We start from the raw sequence: 21,873 nt of genomic DNA, 5'->3' as shown, positions 1-21,873 counted from the left end.
TCTCTCTCTCTCTCTCTCTCTCTCTCTCTCTCTCTCTCTCTCTCTCGTGTCTGTTCACGAACACAAATTCCATCTTTATCTCGGCTGCTCTGGGAGAAGGTCTCCTTAAACATCTTTACCTCCTTTATATATAGTTACCCATTGTTAAGGAAGTGTGTGTGGGCTGTGTGTGTGTGTGTGTGTGTGTGTGTGTGCGTGTGTGCGTGTGTGTGTGTTTTCCCGGTAGAACTCACACCGTGGTGCCAATGAGCTGAAGATGCCGTTGGGATTAACAGGTGGACAACAGTCAATGAGAGCTTACACCAAATGTTTAGACAGCTAATTACTGCAGTCCATCCTCCTCCTCCTCTTCATCACTCGCTCTTCCTCCTCTTCATCACTCGCTCTCTCCTTTTACAGCTGGAAGAAGCACAGCTGGAGTTAGGGTTGGGACAGACCACATGCTTTTGTCCCAATTCGATTCTTTCACAACACATGGCTGCCGATTGGATTTGTGTTGCGATTTACATTTATTGTGATTATTCGGTATATATGGTCTACTAGAAACCCCAAATACAAGCGTGACACCTCAAAATGAACATTGCTGTGGGACCTTTAAGGGAAAAACACAAGACTTTCACCCAGGTAACGGGTGTTGGTGTCCCGGGAGTACTGCGGTACTTACGGGTACCCGGGTTTTAACCCAACCCAGAATCTTTCCTCTAACCTTAGTTGTTTTGGACGGTCCCTCTTGGTCGGCTGACTTCCCACCGGGGCTCTAATGTCATTTAATCTCTTTGCACAAGACGTCTTTTTCTGTCACTTACTCTCAAACCTCATTATCACCCCCCTCTGCCTCCCCCCCGTCTCCCCCTTTCAGGATTAAGAGGAGGGTAAACACGGTGTGTTTGTTAGAGACTTCTTTATTTACTTCATCCCTCACTTCCATCCCTCACTGTGTGCTCTGAGGCTTTAAAGGTTTTAAAGGTCAGCTGGGTCTTTTTCCACTTATCCTCCCACCCACCCATTCACCAATCCACCCACCCATCCATTCACCAATCCACCCACCCATCCATATATCAATCTATCCACCTATCCACCCACCCATCCATATATCAATATATCCACCCATCCAAATATCAGTCTATCCACCTATCCACCCACCCATCCATATATCAATCTATCCACCTATCCACCCACCCATCTATTCACCAATCCACCCAACCATTCATATATGAATCCATCCATCCATCCATCATCCATCCATTCATCCACCCACCCATCTATTCACCAATCCACACAACCCTTCATATATGAATCCATCCATCCACCCATCCATCCATCCACCCATCTTTCCATCCATCCACCCATCCATCACTAACCACACCGCCATGCAGTTTTAGCCTACTACTACTTACTACTTACTACTACTTAACCTACTTTTTACTTCGTAACAACCAGCTCAAGTCCTGCTTCCCAGTCCCAGCTCCCCACATGACCGAAGCTTTAACCAGTCTGCGAGGGACTTAAAGTTTCTTGAAACCTCTTTGGGGTTAAACACGGGAATCTCTGATCTTCTAATCTGGGGGGTTAAACAGACGTCACGTAAAGGTTTGAGGGAACCTTTTCTTTGAAGGTCGGGGAGAATGTCCAGATTAAAGCAGAGACCTTTGTGGATTTAGGGCTGAATTATGTTACAGATTAATGTTAAAGAGACTTCTTTGAATGTCTGGCCGTGTTCAGGCTTGGCATTAATGTGCGTCTTGGGTCATCTGATCACAAGAAAAGAGCTCTAAGTTCAGATGGGAACACACCCAAGACGCTTTGAGGGTGAATTGAGATCTTGTGGTCTGGGTCACACTGAAGGACCGCCCACTCAACTGACCTCTTCTGCTTAAAGCATTCTCACATCACGTTGGATGGCTTTGTCCACCATGTCTGGACATTTCGAAAAGCTCTTAGAGATGTTTTACGAGCATGTCAAACCTTTTGGGAGATGTGGTATGCCTGGACGAGTTTATATTAAAGTAGTTTGGGATTTTCTGTTATTTATTTTGTATTTTTTTGACTTTTCAATTTAATGATCTTTGTTTTAGACGAGGCATGTTAATGCCCGGTCTGAACAGGTCCTATGTACATAGTAACTGTTGGAGCCATTTCATTGGCGTGTGACGCTGGGGGTGAAATAAAGTTTATTCAAATGTGGCGTAATTGGTGCTGCGCACAGCAAGGTCACCATTTTTTTGACCGTGGTTACGTGTATCGGTGTATGGTGGCGATGTGGTAACTTATTATTTAGTTGTATCATTGTTTTAAACGGGTCGACATATCCAAATTTAAGTTTAAACTCCTGGACATCAAGTGATTGAGTGACAATAGTTTGTTCTACAGCACCCATCCACACCGATGCCATGCGTTAAATACCAACCACAACAATTAACAGTAACAAATGAACCAATTCAGACTGATCTCATAAAATGGCGTATGTATTACACACCGATTTGTATTCCATTATTAGTGTGTTATCAAGACACATACTCACTTTTTAGCGTGTATATCGACGCCGTTTGGCCTCCATTGATTTACATTACCTTGCGATATCAGGTGAATTTACACTGTAGCAAGTAGTATGAAAGGGTGAAAATGGTACACGGCACTTTCACCCAGGAGACCGGTGATTGTGTCCCGCCTCAATTCTCACGTTCAATTCTGGGCCCTGAAATGCATTTTCTATGGGCCCCTCCCCACATCCACAGCTATTCATTCTAGTATCTTTTTGAGGAGGGCCCAGGGTACTCGGTCCCCTTTTCGCCCCCAGTCATACGCCCCTGGTCACTTGTGCAACATTTCACATTCATACAGGCAGTCAATAACTTAAATGTCCCATGGCATGGAAACTTCACTTTATGAGGGTTTTTTTGGGCCGATCTGGAATGCCAGATCAGCCCATTTTGCCCCTTATGACCTCATCATTTTTTTTGCCAGTTTGCAGATTATCTGTATCAGCGTTTTATTTGCCTGATAACTGATAAAGTTAATGAATTAAGAAGTGTGATACTTTGGCTCGGCTACAGCTCTGTTCTGTCCCTCTGCTTTGGTTTCTCACCACTGAGTCTGACTTAATGACCCCCCCCCCCACAACATTATCTGACTCTCTGTTACTGGGGATTAGTTTTTGCCTTTTCTCATTTATTCAATAATTCTTTAAAGCATCTAAAGAGCATTGTGTGTTGGAGTTGGATTAACCCACGTTGGAGTGGGAAAGTTGTTGATATCTGTTTGATAGATTTGGTTCTGGGATCAGGTTTTGGTGACGATCCAGAAGTGCAATATCTGTTTTTGTACTTTTCTTCTTCTTTTGTGTTGCATTTTTAGCCAACAACTATGTTGTGTTCATGTGCTGGAGGAAATGTCAAACATCTGGAACTTCAACATTAAACATCAGAGTGTGTTGATGCATGCCCTATTTGTCAGATAATCCAAACTATTTCATTATATGCTATCATTAGGAAGGGTTTTCAAGTTTGAGAACAACGTTTTTGTTCCAGCCTGTATATTAAGTTGCATATATTTTAAGATTCAAAAGAGATCAGGCCTAAACGTTGGCCTCTAAATTAGGACAGTTTGCATTTTTCCTATGAGCAACTTTATCTTCTCTGTGTGTGTGGGTTGCATGTGTGTGTGAAAACAGAAACAGGAGACAGGCAGATAGTAATAAAAAGGCGCTGAAGGAGGATGGAGACGGGGCGAGTCAGCTCGGGTCGGGACTGCATTTACAAATATTTGTTAAGAAGTACTTTAGGGAGGCTGTCCAGCAGTCGGCAGTTGGAGCAGGTGAGAGGGAAAAGAGAGGAAGGCATCTGTAGACCAAGGCCAGATTTACAAAAAACTCCTCCCTTCTTTTTCTCGTCCAAAAGAAAGAACGCAAAACAATTGAGAGGAGAAATATTTGGTTCATATCAATCTTATATCCCTGCATCTTCTGAATTTTATTTGCTCGTCTGATCCTTTTGATCCAAACTTTATTGTTTCTTCCCACCTGAAGCTACATGTACGTGTCTCATTTGGCTTTGTCCCTGAGCAGCGCTTGCCTTCGGGCTGTAAGGTTTCCTGCAGCATGATGAGGAGAAGGAGGTCAGGAAAACACGAGAAGAAAGGGAAGGAGGGAAGGAGGGAAGGAGGACGGTATGTCTTGTGACTGTTCTGTGTGTAGGTGGACTTGTCGGGTAGCCCACTGGATCTCAGCCACACACACACACACACACACACGCGCACACAACACACACACACACACACACACACACACACACCACACACACACACACACACACACACACACACCACACACACACACACACCACACACGCACACACACACGCACCACACCACACACAACACACAATCACACACAGTCACACACAGTCAAACACAAACACACAACAGTCACAAGAGTCACACACAGTCTCACACACACACAACAGTCACAGACACAGTCACCACAGTCACACAACACCCATCACTCACTCACTCCCTCACCACACTCACTCACTCACTCACTCACTCCTCACTCACTCACCACTTCACACACCACACACACACACACACACACACACACACACACACACAACAACACACACACACACACACACACACACACACACACAAACACACACACACACCTAAAGGACAATTCCGGGCACAAATGAGAAAATTATCTGTGATATGTTTTCATGCTAATCAAATGGGACCAGTTTTAGCCCAAACCGCTAATTTAATTAGCTTGTAATGCTAATAGTCGAGACAAGGGTAAAAAAAAGAAATCGCTATTTCTATACACAAACAAGGCTCAAAATATCACCACGCCTCCACGGGAGCATAATGAGGGTCCCTACATGTAAACAAAGCATCGAGAATTTGTAAGTGTACAGACAGTATTAAAACAAAGTTTAGAAAGACAGTACCGTTCACGTATACACGGGCGCCATCTTGGGAAACAGTCACGACCAGTCGACCACCGAAGGCATGATGAGCTACATTACTGGTTACACAGTGTTCGTGGTTCGACTGGTCATGACTGTTTTCCCAAGATGGCGCCCGCCTGTATACCGAACAGGACTGTCTTTGTAATCTTCTTCTTCTTTTTAATAAACGGTCGACTCCGTATCCATGTGGTATTAACCCCTAGGATCATTTTGCGCTGGAATTAGCCTGTGGCTAACCGATAGCCTGAATGAGAGAAGCCACCGGAGGCTCTTCAGAGAGGCAGAAAGCTGATTTGACTGCAGCTGAATCGACTCTAGTGTGGGAGGGCATCTGCTTCTCTCTTCTTTGTAATGTTTCTCACTCTCTCTCTCTCTCTCTCTCTTGTTCCCTCATTCCTTTTATTGCTCTCTCTTCCATCTGCGGGCACCTGTTTCTTAAATCACACTCCTCAGGAGGAAAACAAGGGCTTCCCCAGGACCCCCATGGGAACAAGCGGTATGAGTCAGTGTGCGGCTACTGTTTCTTTGCACATTTCACAGTTTAGACTTGCGTTACCACATCAATGTGTCCAGACGAGAGAACGCTTGATCTCCTTGGCCGCTCCCTCCTTCGCTCCTGGCCTTAAAACGATGGCGGCGCGTTGACATTCTCCTGACAGGGACCTCTTGTGGCCGTGAGAATTATGACTCTAGTTCCTTCAGAGCACAAAGGGAAAAGCAGTGTGATGTTGTGTTATTTGTCTTTACACTCTGGGCTTATTTCTTGCCGTGTGGTTAATTTGCACGTTGCAAAATATATATTTTTTTGAACCTTATTCTGTTTCGTCTTCGAATCTCTCGTTTGGTCCACAACTCAAAGATATCCAGTTCACTACAAAAAAATATTTACATTTAACGGGCTGGAATCAAAGAAGTTTACTTTCTTTCAGAACTCATAAATAACTACAAGTAACTAATGTTAGGGAAATCTGTTTATGTTTTGTAACGCATTTCTGGATTTAACAAAAATATATATATATATCGGCCAATATATTGGCATATCAGATAAAGAAATAAAAATAAAATCGGATCGTTATCGGCCTCAAAAATCCTTTATTGGTCGTTATATACATATAACCAAGAGAATAGTAAAGTCCTGTCCCCAGGTTAATAAAACCTAACAAAATAGATTTGAAGTTTTGCAGTTGGATAAATATTTATAGATAAATATTTATCGAGAAACGGCTCCTGTTTCCAAATCCAAATACTTTTCTGTTTGTGTTTAGGTGACTTTCTGACTCACTTTTAAAGGGTTTTGCACAATAAAAAATAAGAAGATTAAATGGCTCCTTTAAGAAAAATATCTTTAAAACAAACTATAAAAAGGGCATTCGAATGCACTTTTTTTGTGCAATTGAGAATAAAAACTTTTTCTGATTAATTTCTCACTTTTTCCAGCCTTTTTGCACTTAAAAAAAAAACTTGAGCTGGTTTAATAATAGGTTTTACACTTATTCTTGGAATTCATGGTCAACAAACCTCATTTATATAAAATTATACATAGGTTTTTAGTTAAAAAGGCAGAAATTATGAATTATTTTGGCTAATAGATAAGATCAGAGGATGCTGAGTGGATCTCAGATGGGTAGATGTCAAAGTTTAGTCCGGATACTGTTTGGAAACCATTAAAAAAAAAGAATTAAAATGCTCTAAGATTAAATAAAACACCCAAAAAATTCAATGAAAGTAGTCATTCATTTTACCTGAAGAACGTTGGATGGAATCATCCATGTTATTGTTGGGCAATTTGGTTGAAAGAAACCCATATTTATGATATTAAAACATGTTGAAACGGGTCAATTTGACCCGAGGACAACACAAGGGTTAATTTTTCTTTTCTGATTTTCTTTTTTTTTTGCATGTTTTTTTTTTTTTATTGGAAAGCAAAGACAAGCTACTAAATGACGGAATCTCCACTATTTTAGAGCTTGCTACAATGCTAACAGCAGGTGTTTCGTCCAGCATTTCCAGGTGTTTGTTTCCCTTCTAAAAAACCTTTTTTCTCTCTTTTTTTTGTGTGCAAAACCAACACAAAGCTGCACAGTTGAACTTCCCCCTCTGACATTTGAGCTGCCGGCCTCCAGATGTGGAGGCGGTTTCTAAGTGCGGATATTTAAGAGAAGTGCAGGCAGGGCAGGAACCTGCTGTGACCTGCCTCTTCACAATATCCCGTCAGACACCAGAGGACTCGGAGAAGCATGAGAGAGCATGTTGGTGATCCTGTGAGGTTCTGAAACTGATAGAAAACTGATTACTAGTACTTCGATGTACTTTATGTGTACAGTGTATCTTTAAAGTTGACCATGTGTTGTTGTTGCAGGGCTTTTGATTCCTGAATGTCTAAATAATGTTTAGCCTAAAGTCTCCAATGTGGCTGAGATGCTTTTCATCTTTTTACCTGCGTGCTTCCCACTCTTGTCTCCGCCCTCGTGTGGTGAAGACGTAAAACGACAGGCGGACAGGTAGAAGGAGGGTTCGGACAAAAGTATGCGGACGCCACACCGCTGCTCCCTTGGGCTCGTTTGGGGCAGTTTGGTCATATTGTTCCTAAAAGGCAAAAAAAAGGCAAAATGCGTTTTTTGCGATCCGATCTCAAAGCGTCCTGAGAGTGTTTTCACCCGTACATGGAGCTGACCACCTGTGATCTGATCAGTGGTGGAATATAACAAAGTACGTATACTCTGTTACATTCTTGTTGTCCGAGCCTGTGTGTTCTCGTCAGATCAATGTGTGCTGCATTCACTGTCCCGTGGGAAATAATGCAAAGTGGGGCTTCATGCAGATCACCCTGATAGATAACCAGAATTGGAAGTCAGAATGTAACCTGGGCCACAGATACATCTTCGATTTAATCTTAACGTCACTTACTTACACTGCAATATTGTTTTTTGTACTATGGCAACCGCACTTTACAAAACCTTTATTTGACGCCACTTTACATTCATTCTATACCTTCTGCTCATTGGCTGTTGTTTGCCTGTTTGTTTGTTTGTTTGTTTTGCTTTTATTGTAGAAAATGCTGCTATAATAAGGGAATTTCCCCGCTGTGGGATGAATAAAGTATCATCTAATCTAATCTAATCTAATCTAATCTAATCTAGATGGTAAGCACAATTACATTAGAGACTAAAACACAAGCTAAACTACATCCGTTCAAACATGGCTCCTTGTCTGTAATACTCTGACATGACTCAACTTCCTTCCAACTTATTACCCCTAGTTTTACACTTATGTTTGGATTTAACGGTCAATAAACCTAATTCATAGTAATTTAGATCTAATATTCAAGTTAAAAAAACGGAAATTAGGAATGATTTTGACTACTAGTTCAGATCAGAGAAACGTACGTTGATGGACGATCACACCCTATTTTGTGTATGGATCCGTCTGTGTTTTCTGGCAATTGGGTAAAAAGAATCCCATATATTTCATATACAAACTTTGATAAAAGGTGAAATTTGACCCGAGGACAACAGAAGGGTTAGCAGTCGGTTATTAGGGGTGAGTGTTCAACCTTTTCCACATATTTTAATCCCTGTGACTTTCTATCCCAGCCAGAACGAAGTCCAAGTGTAGAGCAAGAGATTCAGCATTTAAAAAAAAAAGAAATCTCTTCTCATCTGTGTCCCAGATGAAGTGATCAGGACATCCAAATGCTATCTTGTTGTGTCTACAGCAAAGGTTCCTGGGTAAATATTAAGATTTAGGCAGCGGCTCATCCAAACAGTGATGCTCCTCCAGCATGCAGGTTAACGGGAGCGATGCAAAGCGGTTTGCCTGAAGGTTTTTACAGATGTCCACTTCTCTGGCAACGTCTGAACCGTACGGAGGTAAACAGGGACATTTTCTTCTCTCGGAATTCTCCTCCTGATTTGTTTGGATTGATGCTTCTTGATGCAAATTCTTTGGCTCCGCGTGCAAAAATCCCTCGAGAGCAAACCGGGGGAGAAACGTGGATTCAGAGTTCCAGTTGGACGTAGTTACAGGCCCTCCCAGGACAAAACTAACACACAAGTGAAGGGAACTTTGACAGAAAAGCTCAGGGCTTAAAGTATTCCCGCACCGTGCCGGATCTCCGGCATGCGGCCGTGAGGGAAAATAAATGAGAAAATAAATTTGGGAACTTTTATGCGGTTTTATATTTTCAAGTCAATTGATTTCACCTACCAATCATATGAGAGGAACGCAGCTCTAGCTAACGCAGAGCTTAAAGTACTCGGGCCTGGTGCCGGATTTCTGGGGTATGACTATTTTAGAAAAATGAATAAATGAAAAAGTCCATCCTGTTTTTGATGCGTTAGGTTTAACCAATCCTTGAACTTCCACCTACCAATGAAATGAGTTCTAGCCAATCAGATGCAAAGTAGGGCGGGTCCCTGCCGAAAAGCGAGAGTGCGGTGGGTGGTCTCTGTGGTAACGCGGCTAAAAGAATTTAGAGACGGGTGTCACTCCCCAATGTGTGGCAAGTGCAGATTTGAGTTGCACATGCGTCACTTTACGACAAGTAGCATACAAGATGCTAACGAGAGACTTCTGTGATGTCAACCCAGTCAAAATGGACCTACTTAACCAAGTTGGTTCACTGCTGGCTACAAGTTAGCATCAAACACAACAAAGGCTGTCAGTTGAACGGCGTTTTGAGCTAACGTTAGCAATCAAACAATAAAAGATAGCTAACACGTTTTTGAAATGATTGCTAGCTTAGCTACAAGCTATCAATCAAACACAACAAAGGCTGTCACTGGAACAGCGTTTTGAGCTAACGTTAGCAATCAATATATCATAGATAGCTTCAACGTTTTTGGAATGATTTTTTTTTTTTTGATGATGACCCGCCCAAAGTAACAACAACAACACAACATCTAGAAAGTTTTGTTTTCACAATGATTCAATGTAGGATTATGATATTATTGCAATCTGAAAATCTACATTGACTCTTAATTTATAATAATTATGGTTGGAAGAAGCAAAAATGTATCCAAAACTTTTAACTTCTTAAAAATGATGACTTTTATTATTGTATAATGTGAGAAGGACTTTAACTGTTTTGCTCAGTCAAATTAACTTTAATGAGTGCATATTGCAACATTACACTATGCCCCCCACGAAAGCCCTGAAAGCTACGTGTGAGGAAATAGACTCATTGGTTCTGCTGGAGCGCCCCGTGTCGTTACCACTGGACTGACACCAGGAAAAGGTCCGGGATTGCATAAGAAAAATAAAAAGACAGGTCACACCCCAGTGACTGTTTTGGGTCTGAAGGAGAGAACTACTTGGACCACACACATCTGTCTGTTTTGGCAGTTGCAGCGTTTGACCGTGAACCTGAATGCATCCCTAAACCGAATTCCACAGGCGTGCTCTTATCAGCGTGACTTTAAAGCATGTTTAGATAAACTAAAAAGACAAAAAACGGTGATGAGCTTAGCCTCTCTTTCCTCCCTCCCTTCAACTTTGTGTCTGCCTTTGTGTCTTCGTCCCCTCCTCTCAGTCTGTCCCCGGGCTACACATATGCAGGCATTCAGCCGGCGAGTCGCCGCTCCCCTCACTAATGTCTCGTTGCCGGTAGCGAGGCTTGGCCGTGCCAAGCGGTGATGTATGTGGAGCGTTTGCAGAGAGATGGTAGAGGGGACATGTTTAAACCTGTGTCAGGCTGGGCCGGGCTGGGACAGGATAGGGTGGGTTCAAATCTCCCAGGGAAAAGGAATTCAACCCCTCCCTGCTCACAAGAAACACGTGATGATCTAGAAAGATCGGCAATGCAGACCTGCACACTGAGAGAGAGTTGTGAAGTGAGGAAAAGCAAAAAATATATATTTTAGAGTGTAATACAACTTATATTCTTGAGATCACAGCTCTGATTGCGCATCGTTTTTTCCCCGATAAATATTAAAGAACACTTCCCCCTTAAAGTGATCACTGATTAAAGCAAGTACTCACCGAGATACCTTGAATTGAAGAAGAGAGCCCGTGGATCCCTCCACAGTGAATGACCAATCCAAAACGGAGGAAGTTCTTCTCCACAAATAAGTCTCATGCGCGAGCGAGTAGCACACCCGTGCAAGCGTGGGACTACGTGGGATACAAATATTTGGTTATTTAAAAATCCTAAATGCCAATATATTGGCCGCTATATACTGTATATTTAAAAAACAAATACAGAAGCGCGTTACAAAACAAACAGATTTCCCTAACGTTAGTTATTTGTAATTATTTATGAGTTCTCACTACAATAATATGATAATAATTTGTTTTATTGTCACAACAGAACATCAAAATATAGTAAAGTTCTAATAAATAAAATGTATTAAAATACAAACTTAAGATATGAAACTTAAAATCCTTTGAACAAAAACATATTAACTAAAAAAAAATCTGTTGCCAAAAGGGACGTTGTAGAGCGTCCTCTGGTGGACAGACTATGCAACGCCATCACTAACGTGAACGTTGTAGGCGTCCCCTGGGGACAGACTATGCAAGCCATCACTAACAGGGACGTTGTAGAGCGTCCTCGGGTGACAGACATATGCAACGCCATCACTAACAGGGACGTTGTAGAGCCGCTTCTGGTGGACAGACTATGCACGCCATCACTAACAGGGACGGTGTAGAGCTTCCTTGGGGAAGACTCGGCAACGCCATCACTAACAGGGACGTTGTAGAGTGTCCTCTGGTGGACAGACTATGCAACGCCAACGCTCATAACCATTTTTATTTTTTGAATATTAATTTATCCAAATCATTTATTTGTCATTATAAACGATTCTGATGAATGATTTTTTTTATTTTTTATTAAATCGGCCATTACAAACACCAATGCCGATAGATTGAGAAATGTCTAATATCAGCTGATAATATCAATAATATAGCTCTAGTTTGAAATAGTATAAAAGCATACCACTGTATAAACTAGACTTGGGTTGTACTGCACAAGTCGACTTTCCACAATTCATGTTCTCCGTCAGATGGTTTGTAGATCTCGAGATTTCCGACCGCACTTGAAGGCAGCTTCATTTCACAGGAGAGAGAGAAAGAAAATTAGACATAGCAAGTGTTTTTGTTGTTGCAGGAAATATTCAGCTATTATACAAACACCCGGGCGACCGTAGCGGGACGTGGGGTTGCATTTTGCCAAAAATTGAGTCGATCAAAATGTTTCACTGTTTTTCTGAGTGTCCCCCATGCGGCAGCCGCCTAAAACGCACCACCCCCATTTAAAAATGAATGGAAAGACCTGGGTTTTTAAACGCTTTGTGAACGCAGCCTTATTCTGGAAAACGAATATCTGTTGATACAGACTACTTACACAAAAAAATAACTCCTGGATAAAAACAGTGGGTCTTGATGCCGTGTCTGTGTGTGTGGGTGTGTGTGTGTGTGTGTGTGTGTGTGTGTGTGTGTATGTGTGTGTGTGTGTTCACCCATCTGGATGGGTTAAGAGAAATTCCAAACCTAGAAAGTGTGTGTTTGCGGATACTGCGCGGTGTTTGCATTATGCGGAAGCAAAGCAGAATGCAAACTGCCATTACTTACAAAAGGAAGTAAATGTGGTTCTTCGAGTGTCTTTCAGTGTCTCTCAGTGTCTCTCAGTGTGTCTCTCAGCGGGAGGTCACCAGGGGTCAACATTCATTAGACCGAATGAAAGGCGAGGGTCTTCCTCTTCCAAAGGGTTACTCAAAACACACATGGTCAGATTTTGTTTTTTCTTTTGTCAAAGGGAAAGTATTTGGTGGTTGGTCAGCACCTTGAGGTACTCAACGTCCAGCCGCGATGAAAGGGATCGACAGCTCCCACACACACACCCACACACACACACACACACACACACACACACACACACACACAGGATGATGCTTATCCTAGACCTTAGTGTCCCTAATACTGTATCTGAAGTCTCTTTTATATAGACCTTAGTGGTCCCCTAATACGTATCTGAAGTCTCTTATATAGACCTTAGTGGTCCCTATATAGTATCTGAAGTCTCTTTATATAGACTTAGTGTCCCTAATACGTATTCGAAGGCTTATATAGACCTTAGTGGTCCCCTACTTGATCTGAAGTCTTTATAGGACTTAGTGGTCCCCTAACTGTATCTGAAGTCTCTTATATAGACCTTAGTGGTCCCTAAACTGTATCTGAAGTCTCTGTATAGACCTTAGTGGTCCCTAATACTGTTATGAAGTCTTTTATATAGACCTTAGTGGCCCCTAATGTTATCTGAAGTCTCTTTTATATAGACCTAGTGGTCCCTAATACTGTATCTGAAGTCTCTTTTATATAGACCTTAGTGGTCCCCTAATACTGTATCTGAAGTTCTTTATATAGACCTTAGTGGTACTAATACTGTATCTGAAGGCTCTTTTATATAGACCTTAGTGGTCCCCTAATACTGTATCTGAAGTCTCTTATATAGACCTAGTGGCCCCATACTGTAACTGAAGTCCTTTTATATAGACCTTGGTCCCTAATACTGTTTGAAGTTCTTATATAGACCTTAGTGGTCCTAATACTGTATTGAAGTCTTTTACATAGACCTAGTGGTCCCCTAATATGGATATTTGACACACTACCTCTTTGCTCATTTGTAAGCCATGATGTCCTATTTCTCATAGGTGGGCCAATTCTCTGGGGGGCAAGCTTATGACTCAAAGGGGCAGGTTCCTGATCGGCCATCGAGCTTTCATGTTCTCAAAGGCAGGCAGGAACAGGGCTCGGTTTACACCTATCACCATTTCTAGCCACTGGGGGGCCATAGGCAGGCTGGGGGGACGCACATTAATGTTAAAAAACCTCATAAAGAGAAATTGTCATGCCTTTTAAAAGCTTCATTTCACTCACACAAAATATTAAAAAATTAGCCATATGACTGGCAAACAATATTTTAAATGTGTATGGTGGCTGCAGCTCGTTCTGACACAATCACGTCAAGTGGCCGGTACTTTATCATAAACGTATCCTTCTTCCTACTTTTAACCAGTGTGCAGTTCACATTCAGGGTTTTCTCCACTTATAAGACTCAGGTGCAGCACGAATGAATGTAAAAAACGTGAGCAGCAAAACTAACTAAATTACGCTCTCAGATCTAATATTGTAGTTGGACGTCTTAGCAAGTAATGTCTTTAAGCTTTTGAGTGTTATTATTTATAACTTCTTCCAGCTATTTCAACGTTTTAGACACGAGTGGTAATAATAATGGTCCAAAAATTGAAATTGCATATTTATTTAAGAAAACCATCACATTTTTTGAGGGATGAACCCTAAACCCCATGTCAAAACATGTGCACCTGATTCTTCCACAAACCTAGGTAAATTCTAACATTTATGGTCTTTTGAGGACATGATTGCAGTCATTGTCAGAGAGGAAAAAAAGTTTGTAAGTGCCCAAAACGTTGAATCCCTGAAAGAGCGGCACCTGTGGGCAAGGGATAAGTGGAAATCGCTAGGGTTTTTTGAGTAAGCATGGTGAATGTTAATGCCTTTTTAGAGCCAGGGAGCTCTGTTGGGGACAGATGAATTAGAGGTTGCAGGAAAACAGATGGATAGAGAGAAAGAGAGGAGAAGAGAGATGGAGGTTAAAAAAGTGTGAGCTGCAGGCCTGGGCGTGGGAGAGCAGAATCGCATTGAGCTGAATCAGACCAGAGACTAATGTGGAGATACAGGGCTTGTAAAAACTAACACACACACACACACACACACGCACACACACCTTTTGATTGTATCTGCTCTTAAAAACGACACTTCCTGGTTTTAACACAACTGGAAATCCACAAGCAACAACAGTAGGCTAGAATCGATTATTACTATATATTATATATTATATTATTATCATGTTCTGTCACTGCATCGATGCAGAATCGACCACGTCCACATCAGACAGCGATGCATCGGTGCAGAGATTGATTTCAAGGTGCACACACACACACACAAAGATAAAACTATTCAATCTCAGAGAAATGATTGGACAGAACAAATAAGGAGATGGTGCAAATACCAAATTTATAGTATGCCAAAACATGTAAAAGGTGAAGATGGATTATCAAAGTGTTCCCAAGACTGTGGCTGCGGATCTGTGATCAGTGTTGGAAAGTGGAAGTTATTAGCGTGTGTGTGTTATTGATGGCAGCTGTGTGTACTGTTTATGAGAGTATTTGTCTATTTGTAGAGTGCAATTCTATGCTGCATTAATGTGTGTGTGTTTGTGTGTGTGTGTGTGTGTGTGTGTGTGTGTGTGTGTGTGTGTGTGCGTGCTATCCAGAGCAGGGCCGTGTGTATAGATGTCTGATCATCAGTCTTTGATGAGCGGGGGAATTCCAGTCTCACCTGCTCACCCAGCTTACCCCTCCATCACACAAGCTCCTTTTGGCTTTTATTTATTTAGTTATTTTTACCTACTAAAATCAACGTGAGATACTCCTACGCTGTTTGTCACTAGGGATGTAACGAGGCATTGTGAATGGGTTGTGTATTTTACTTTAATAAAAGGTCTGAGTACTTCCACCCCATGTGAATGTAAATGCAGGCTACTGAGTGTGTACAGAATATTGGGAGTCACTCTTCCTCTGGTCCAGTAGGTGGCGCTCTACCCCAGTAAAACTGGTCAGAATAAGGGCAAACGTGGGACGACTTTTCGCTAATGTTCATTAAGTCCTCACGGGATTTTTAAAAGGTTAAAGCAGTTGTTTTTGGCGTCGTCGATTCCAGCTGTTCTCTTCTTTTTCCATGTCAAAAACCACTGCAGCGGAAAGAGGCTGGGTAGCTGTAACTGGGGTACGAGATCTCAGATTTTAGCCGGGGTTAACGTCGGTGTTTATATTGGGTATTGTCCTAATTCGAACATAATCGGGTGTTTGACTCAGGCTGCTACTACGTGTCCTTAACAGACCGCCAGTGGAGATTGAGTGAGGCGAGCCAGGCTTCAGCTCCGGTCCAGGGCCTGATGGTTGCCGTTGGCATGACGGGGGGAAAAAAAAGTGGGATGGAGCGGAGGAAAGGAGAGAGTGAGAGAAATGAGAGAGAGAGAGAGAGCTAAAAGACAGATACAGACGGAGGGAATGGAGCAAATATCTGCAGCTCACTGACCTCTCTAAGTGGATTACATGCCTCGTCAGTGCTATGGGGGACAATAAGCGGGGAGAGCGAGACGCTTCAAACACTGTATTTAGGCAAGTTTTTAAACCACGTTTAGCTCATTTTGGCTCGGTCTTTTACCTTAAACCAAGGAGAAACAGATTTGCAACACATCAGTACACAGTGCAACTAAGGCTGGGCAATACTTTGATAGAATATAGACATCTAATCGTGCATGGACCCTTTCCTTTTTGGATGTCATATACATGGAGCTTTCTACAGCTCGCATAAATGGAGCGCCATAAAAGACTTTGGTCTCTTTGCTCAACATGGCTGAATCCTTGAAATCCACGCTGTAGACTTGTGTTTGGGCCTGTGTGTCTTATGTCCGTCTCTATGGCAATGTCCTTTGTTTGTGTGTCTATTTTTGTGTGTCTTGTTGGTGAGCTGCAAACTCCGTTCCTGCTGTTGTGTTTTTGTTGGGTCTCCTCCCTCCCTGACTTTCCTTTCTGTGTTGTTTTTTGGTCCTGGGACACATTCTTATGGGTCAGTGTACTGTTCAGGTGCCTGAACTTATAATATGTGTGTGCGCTATGCTGTGTGAACGTTGTATATATTGCATCTTTTTATTGTTTTCATTGTTGTTTTTCATTGCTTATATTTATAATGCACTTGCTGAGGAAGAACTGCAATTTCAGTGTGTACTTGATGTGCAATGACAATAAAGATTCATATCTTCCTATCTTATATTATCATAAAGGAATATTTGTCTGCAGCTCACTCTGTTAAGACAATCCTTAGGAAATCGTACCGTGAAATTAGAATCTCACCACATTGTGAGTTGAGTGTATTGTTACACGTATGTAATACTTTTACTGTAAAAAGTACAATTTTAGGGTCATAAGAATGCTCCCAGTAAGTCAAACAGCAATATTTCAATAGTGCATCCGTAGTTATTTTGCAAGAATTTTGCAACTTTTTTGTTGTTGTTTATTGTCATTATAACAATCCATAATTTGCCAGTTTACAGCAGTTGTTCAGTAGTAGATGAGTTTAAAAATGGTAAGACATGGTATTTCTTAAAGGTCCCATGACATAGTGCTCTTTGGATGCTTTAATAGACCTTAGTGGTCCCCTATACTGTATCTGAAGTCTTTTATATAGACCTTAGTGGTCCCTAATACTGTATCTGAAGTCTCTTTATATAGCCTTAGTGGTCCCCTAATACTGTATCTGAAGTCTCTTATATAGACTTAGTGGTCCCTAATACTGTATCTGAGTCTCTTTATATAGACTTAGTGGTCCCTAATACTGTATCTGAAGTCTCTTTTATATAGACCTTGTGGTCCCCTATACTGTATTGAAGTCTCTTTATATAGACCTTAGTGGTCCCTAATACTGTATCTGAAGTCTCTTTATATAGACCTTAGTGGTCCCCTAATACTGTATCTGAAGTTCTTTTATATAGACCTTAGTGGTCCTAATACTGTATCTGAAGTCTTTTTAATAGACCTTAGTGGTCCCCTAATACTGATCTTGAAGTCTCTTATATAGACCTTAGTGGTCCCCTAATACTGTATATGAAGTCTCTTTTATATAGCCTTAGTGGTCCCCTAATACTGTTCTGAGTCTCTTTATATAGACCTTAGTGGTCCCCTAATACTGTATCTGAAGTCTCTTTTACATAGACCTTAGTGGTCCCCTAATACTGGATATTTGACACACTACCTCTTTGCTCATTTGTAAGCCATGATGTCTCTCTATTTCTCATAGGTGGGCCAAATTCTCTGTGCGGGCAAAGCTTATGACCTCATAAGGGGCAAGGTTCCTGATCGGCCCATCTGAGCTTTCATGTTCTCAAAGGCAGAGCAGGATACCCAGGGCTCGGTTTACACCTATCACCATTTCTAGCCACTGGGGGGCCATAGGCAGGCTGGGGGGACGCACATTAATGTTAAATAACCTCATAAAGAGAAATTGTCATGCCTTTTAAAAGCCTTCATTTCACTCAACAAAATATTAAAAAAATTAGCCATATATGACTGTCAAACAATATTTTAAATGTGTATTGGTGGCTGCAGCTCGTTCTGACACAATTCACGTCAAGTGGCCGGTACTTTATCCATAAACGTATCCCTTCTTCCTACTTTTTAACCAGTGTGCAGTTCACATTCAGGGTTTTCTCCACCGTTATAAGACTCAGGTGCAGCACGAATGAATGTAAAATCAACGTGAGCAGCAATACTAACTAAATTACTGCTCTCAGATCTAATAGTTGTAGTTGGACGTCTTTAGCAAGTAATGTCTTTAAGCTTTTGAGTGTTATTTATTTATAACTTCTTCCAGCTATTTCAACGTTTTAGACACAGAGATGGTAATAATAATGGTCCAAAAATTGAAATTGCATATTTATTTATATTGAAAACCATCACATTTTTTGAGGGATGACCCCTAAACCCCATGTCAAACATGTGCACCTGATTCTTCCACAAACCTAGGTAAATTCTAACATTTATGGTTCTTTTGAGGACATGATTGCAGCTCATTGTCAGAGAGGAAAAAAAGTTTGTAAGTGCCCAAAACGTTTGAATCCCTGAAAGAGCCGGCACCTGTGGGCAAGGGATAAGTGGAAATCGCTAGGGTTTTTGAGTAAGCATTTGTGAATGTTTTAATGCCTTTTTAGAGCCAGGGAGCTCTGTCTGGGGACAGATGAATTTAGAGGTTGCAGGAAAACAGATGGATAGAGAGAAAGAGAGAAAGAGAGATGGAGGTTAAAAAAGTGTGAGCTGCAGGCCTGGGCGTGGGAGAGCAGAATCGCATTGAGCTGAATCAGACCAGAGACTAATGTGGAGATACAGGGCTTGTAAAAACACACACACACACACACACACACACACACACACACACACACACACACACACACACACACACACACACACACACACACACAGCGCGAGCACCTACTACACCTGCCACAGATTTCCACCGTGGTCAGAAGAACAGGGGAGACACTTTTTTTTGCTTACTTTGACTCTAAATCGCTACTCGCTATGAAAAGTCATCCGTCCTCTCCTCACCGTATAACACACACACACACACACACACACACACACACACACACACACACTCTCTCTCACTCGCTCTACCACACACTCCCCACGCTGGCTCTTGATGAGATCGACGCACACACCAACGCACAAGCATAAACGTCAGGCCACTTATGTTAGTTATGGCAAAAAAGAAAAAAGAACCATAAATCGTTCTTAAAAGTGAGACACAACCCTACTGTCTGAGTGGACAATAAGTCCATAGTCCCCTTCAATGTCCTTTATTTTTGGCCAAATGTCCGTTACCTCTTTCTTTGTGTTGGCGTTTTAAACTGGTGGATTTGTGAGGACTATGTATAGTATGTGTAGTACTATGTGTACAGTTTATTCTGGTATATAGCAGAACAGTGTTTCACAGTCACATCCGTCACTATAAAGCGCTCCAGTTAGCATGAGACAGGCTACTGCAGACTGGTCAACGGTATTACACAGATTATTAACAAAATACCAGTATTACATCACAAAATTGGAAACTGTACCTGGTAAATAGAAGAACAATGTTTCACAGTCACATCCGTCACTACAAAGAGCTCCACTTAGCTAAAATGAAAACAGAAATGATTCAGTTTTACTTTTGCCACGGTTGTATCATAAAAGTTGGGTTATCAAGCTAGGCTAACCGGACTACCCAGCTAGGTAAGCTTTTTCATTTAAGCTAAAACAAAAGGAAACTAACAAAACGGGTCTCTTATATAAAATGCAATGTGGATACTACATGCATACTGACATATCACAATTAACACATTTACCCAACTATAACAGTGGAGCTCAATATATGTGACTCACCATGAAACAGGCTACTGCAGACTGGTGAAGGTGTGTAAGAATTGACCCTAAAGTCTGCAGAATAGCACCAGTAGATGACGCTCATGCTCCAGAAAAGCCCGTCTCATGGAAAGTACTAGCCAAATGAGAAGTTACCTTCTTTTTTTTTTTTTAAAGATTATTTTCTGCGGTTTTTCCCTTTATTAGACAGAGATGGTGGATAGATGTGTGAATTGGGGAGAGAGAGATATGGGGGATGACACGCAGCAAAAGGCCGCATGCTGGATTCAAACCCGGGCTGCTGCAGGACTCAGCCTACACGGGGCAAGTGCACCCACTGAGTGAGCTATAGTGGAATTATTAACTCCTTCACTACACTAAACTTAATTTAACTACACATAGCTAACTGCTCCCCAAATCTCTGCGGGGTAAATCCAGACTAGCTAGCTAGACTATCTGTCCAAACGTAGTTTTGCACAACTAAAACCACTTTTTAACGTACACAAGTTCCACCAAAACAACTTCCTTCCTGAGGCTGTTTCTCAGCTGCACGGTTATTGCGTCCGGCGCCAAGCGTCTCCAAAGACGACTGTGATTGGTTTAAAGAAATCCCACTAAACCAGAGCCACGTGGACCTGTGTGGACTAGCCAGACCCTCCCCCGCAGCGCTGTGGAGGAAGGTCTGGCAATGCGAGACGAAAGGCATCAACACACGCACGGACACACAAAAGGGTTTCACAGAAGAATGCTGACTAGTCCGCCCGCCGGCCCTCCCTGTCTTTCTCACAGACCTGACTGCCTGGCATGCGTGCAATCGATGCCCGTCTGGCATTCGCCGTGTCAACAAGCATGGGAAAAGTTAATCAACAGCTTGGCCCTTCCACTCCCATCCCTCACGTCCTGCATTTAACCCCTTTTCTCCACAACTTTCTCACTTCTCCGCGCCTCTGAAAAATATTTCCTGCTGAGAAAACAGCAGGATTACAGGATACAAATTTGTTTTATGTTAGATAACAGCTTTCTATTTGAGATTAGCTTGTTGTTTGTTCTTGCATCTTATCATTGACAAAAACCTGCAGGAGAGCCTTTCTACGTCTCTGGGAGTGGGGGGTGGGGTGGGGGGGGTGACTGGCCTTCAGCAGTAGCTTAATAACGGAGCACCCTCTAGTGGTGCTGGTGGATTTCAGCATGAAACTACCCACTGTTACTAATAGATATTTAAGAGAATACAACGACAAAACTGCTGCGAGCTAAAACATGCAAACCGCAGTGGTCTTCTGTGGCAAAAATTCTAACATTTTTACACTTTTCCATGTCTACATGGTGACTGTCAGCAACATGTTTCTGCTTCAGTTAGTGAAACATATATACTGTATATACTGTTTCTATTTAAAGTTATCTATCTGCCGTTTTGTCTGAATGTCTGTGCTTTTGTGGCCAAACGTAGCCGTGAGACTCTTAAAAAAGAGAAGTCAAAGTCAAGAAAGAAATATAATATAACATTTTAACACCAAACGTCCTCATCTTTCTCCTTCTTCTCGCCCAAACAGGCTTGCCATGGATGTGTGGGGTCTAAATGTGACTGCAGCGGAGCGAAAGGAGATAAGGTGCGGCAAAACGACACGTAGATAAGACTTTTCGACACCACACTACTGCACTAAGTGCAACCTGCACAAATGGTTTATTCACATTTTAGCATATTATGTAAGCAGTTGCACATTTTTGTTTTCCCATCCTGGATGTATTCAAATATTTCTTCTTTTATTTTATTCCTATTATTATTATTCCATGTATTTTGTATGCATGTATTAGTTTTGTATCTCATTTATATTTATAATCTGTGCTTTGTAACTGATTTTGCTGCTGTAACACCGTAATTTCCCAATTTTCTTGGGATCAATATCTATCTATCTATCTATCTATCTATCTATCTA

General features: G+C 41.8%; 1 protein-coding gene across 3 annotated transcripts in view; it reads left to right on the top strand.

The window, feature by feature from the left end:
- The window catches only part of col4a5 (collagen, type IV, alpha 5 (Alport syndrome)), an 82,680-nt gene that overhangs the window by 7,276 nt on the left and 53,531 nt on the right, over nt 1-21,873 (top strand). For all 3 annotated transcript variants that reach the window (XM_032499377.1, XM_032499378.1, XM_032499379.1), the window contains exon 2: nt 21,490-21,546. In XM_032499377.1, the coding sequence (XP_032355268.1) occupies nt 21,490-21,546 (57 nt within the window). The remainder of the gene's footprint in view (nt 1-21,489; nt 21,547-21,873) is intronic.

This window comes from Etheostoma spectabile, chromosome 19 (assembly GCF_008692095.1).
Source record: "Etheostoma spectabile isolate EspeVRDwgs_2016 chromosome 19, UIUC_Espe_1.0, whole genome shotgun sequence".
NCBI lineage: Eukaryota > Metazoa > Chordata > Actinopteri > Perciformes > Percidae > Etheostoma > Etheostoma spectabile.
This window is presented reverse-complemented; position numbering and strand designations above follow the sequence as displayed.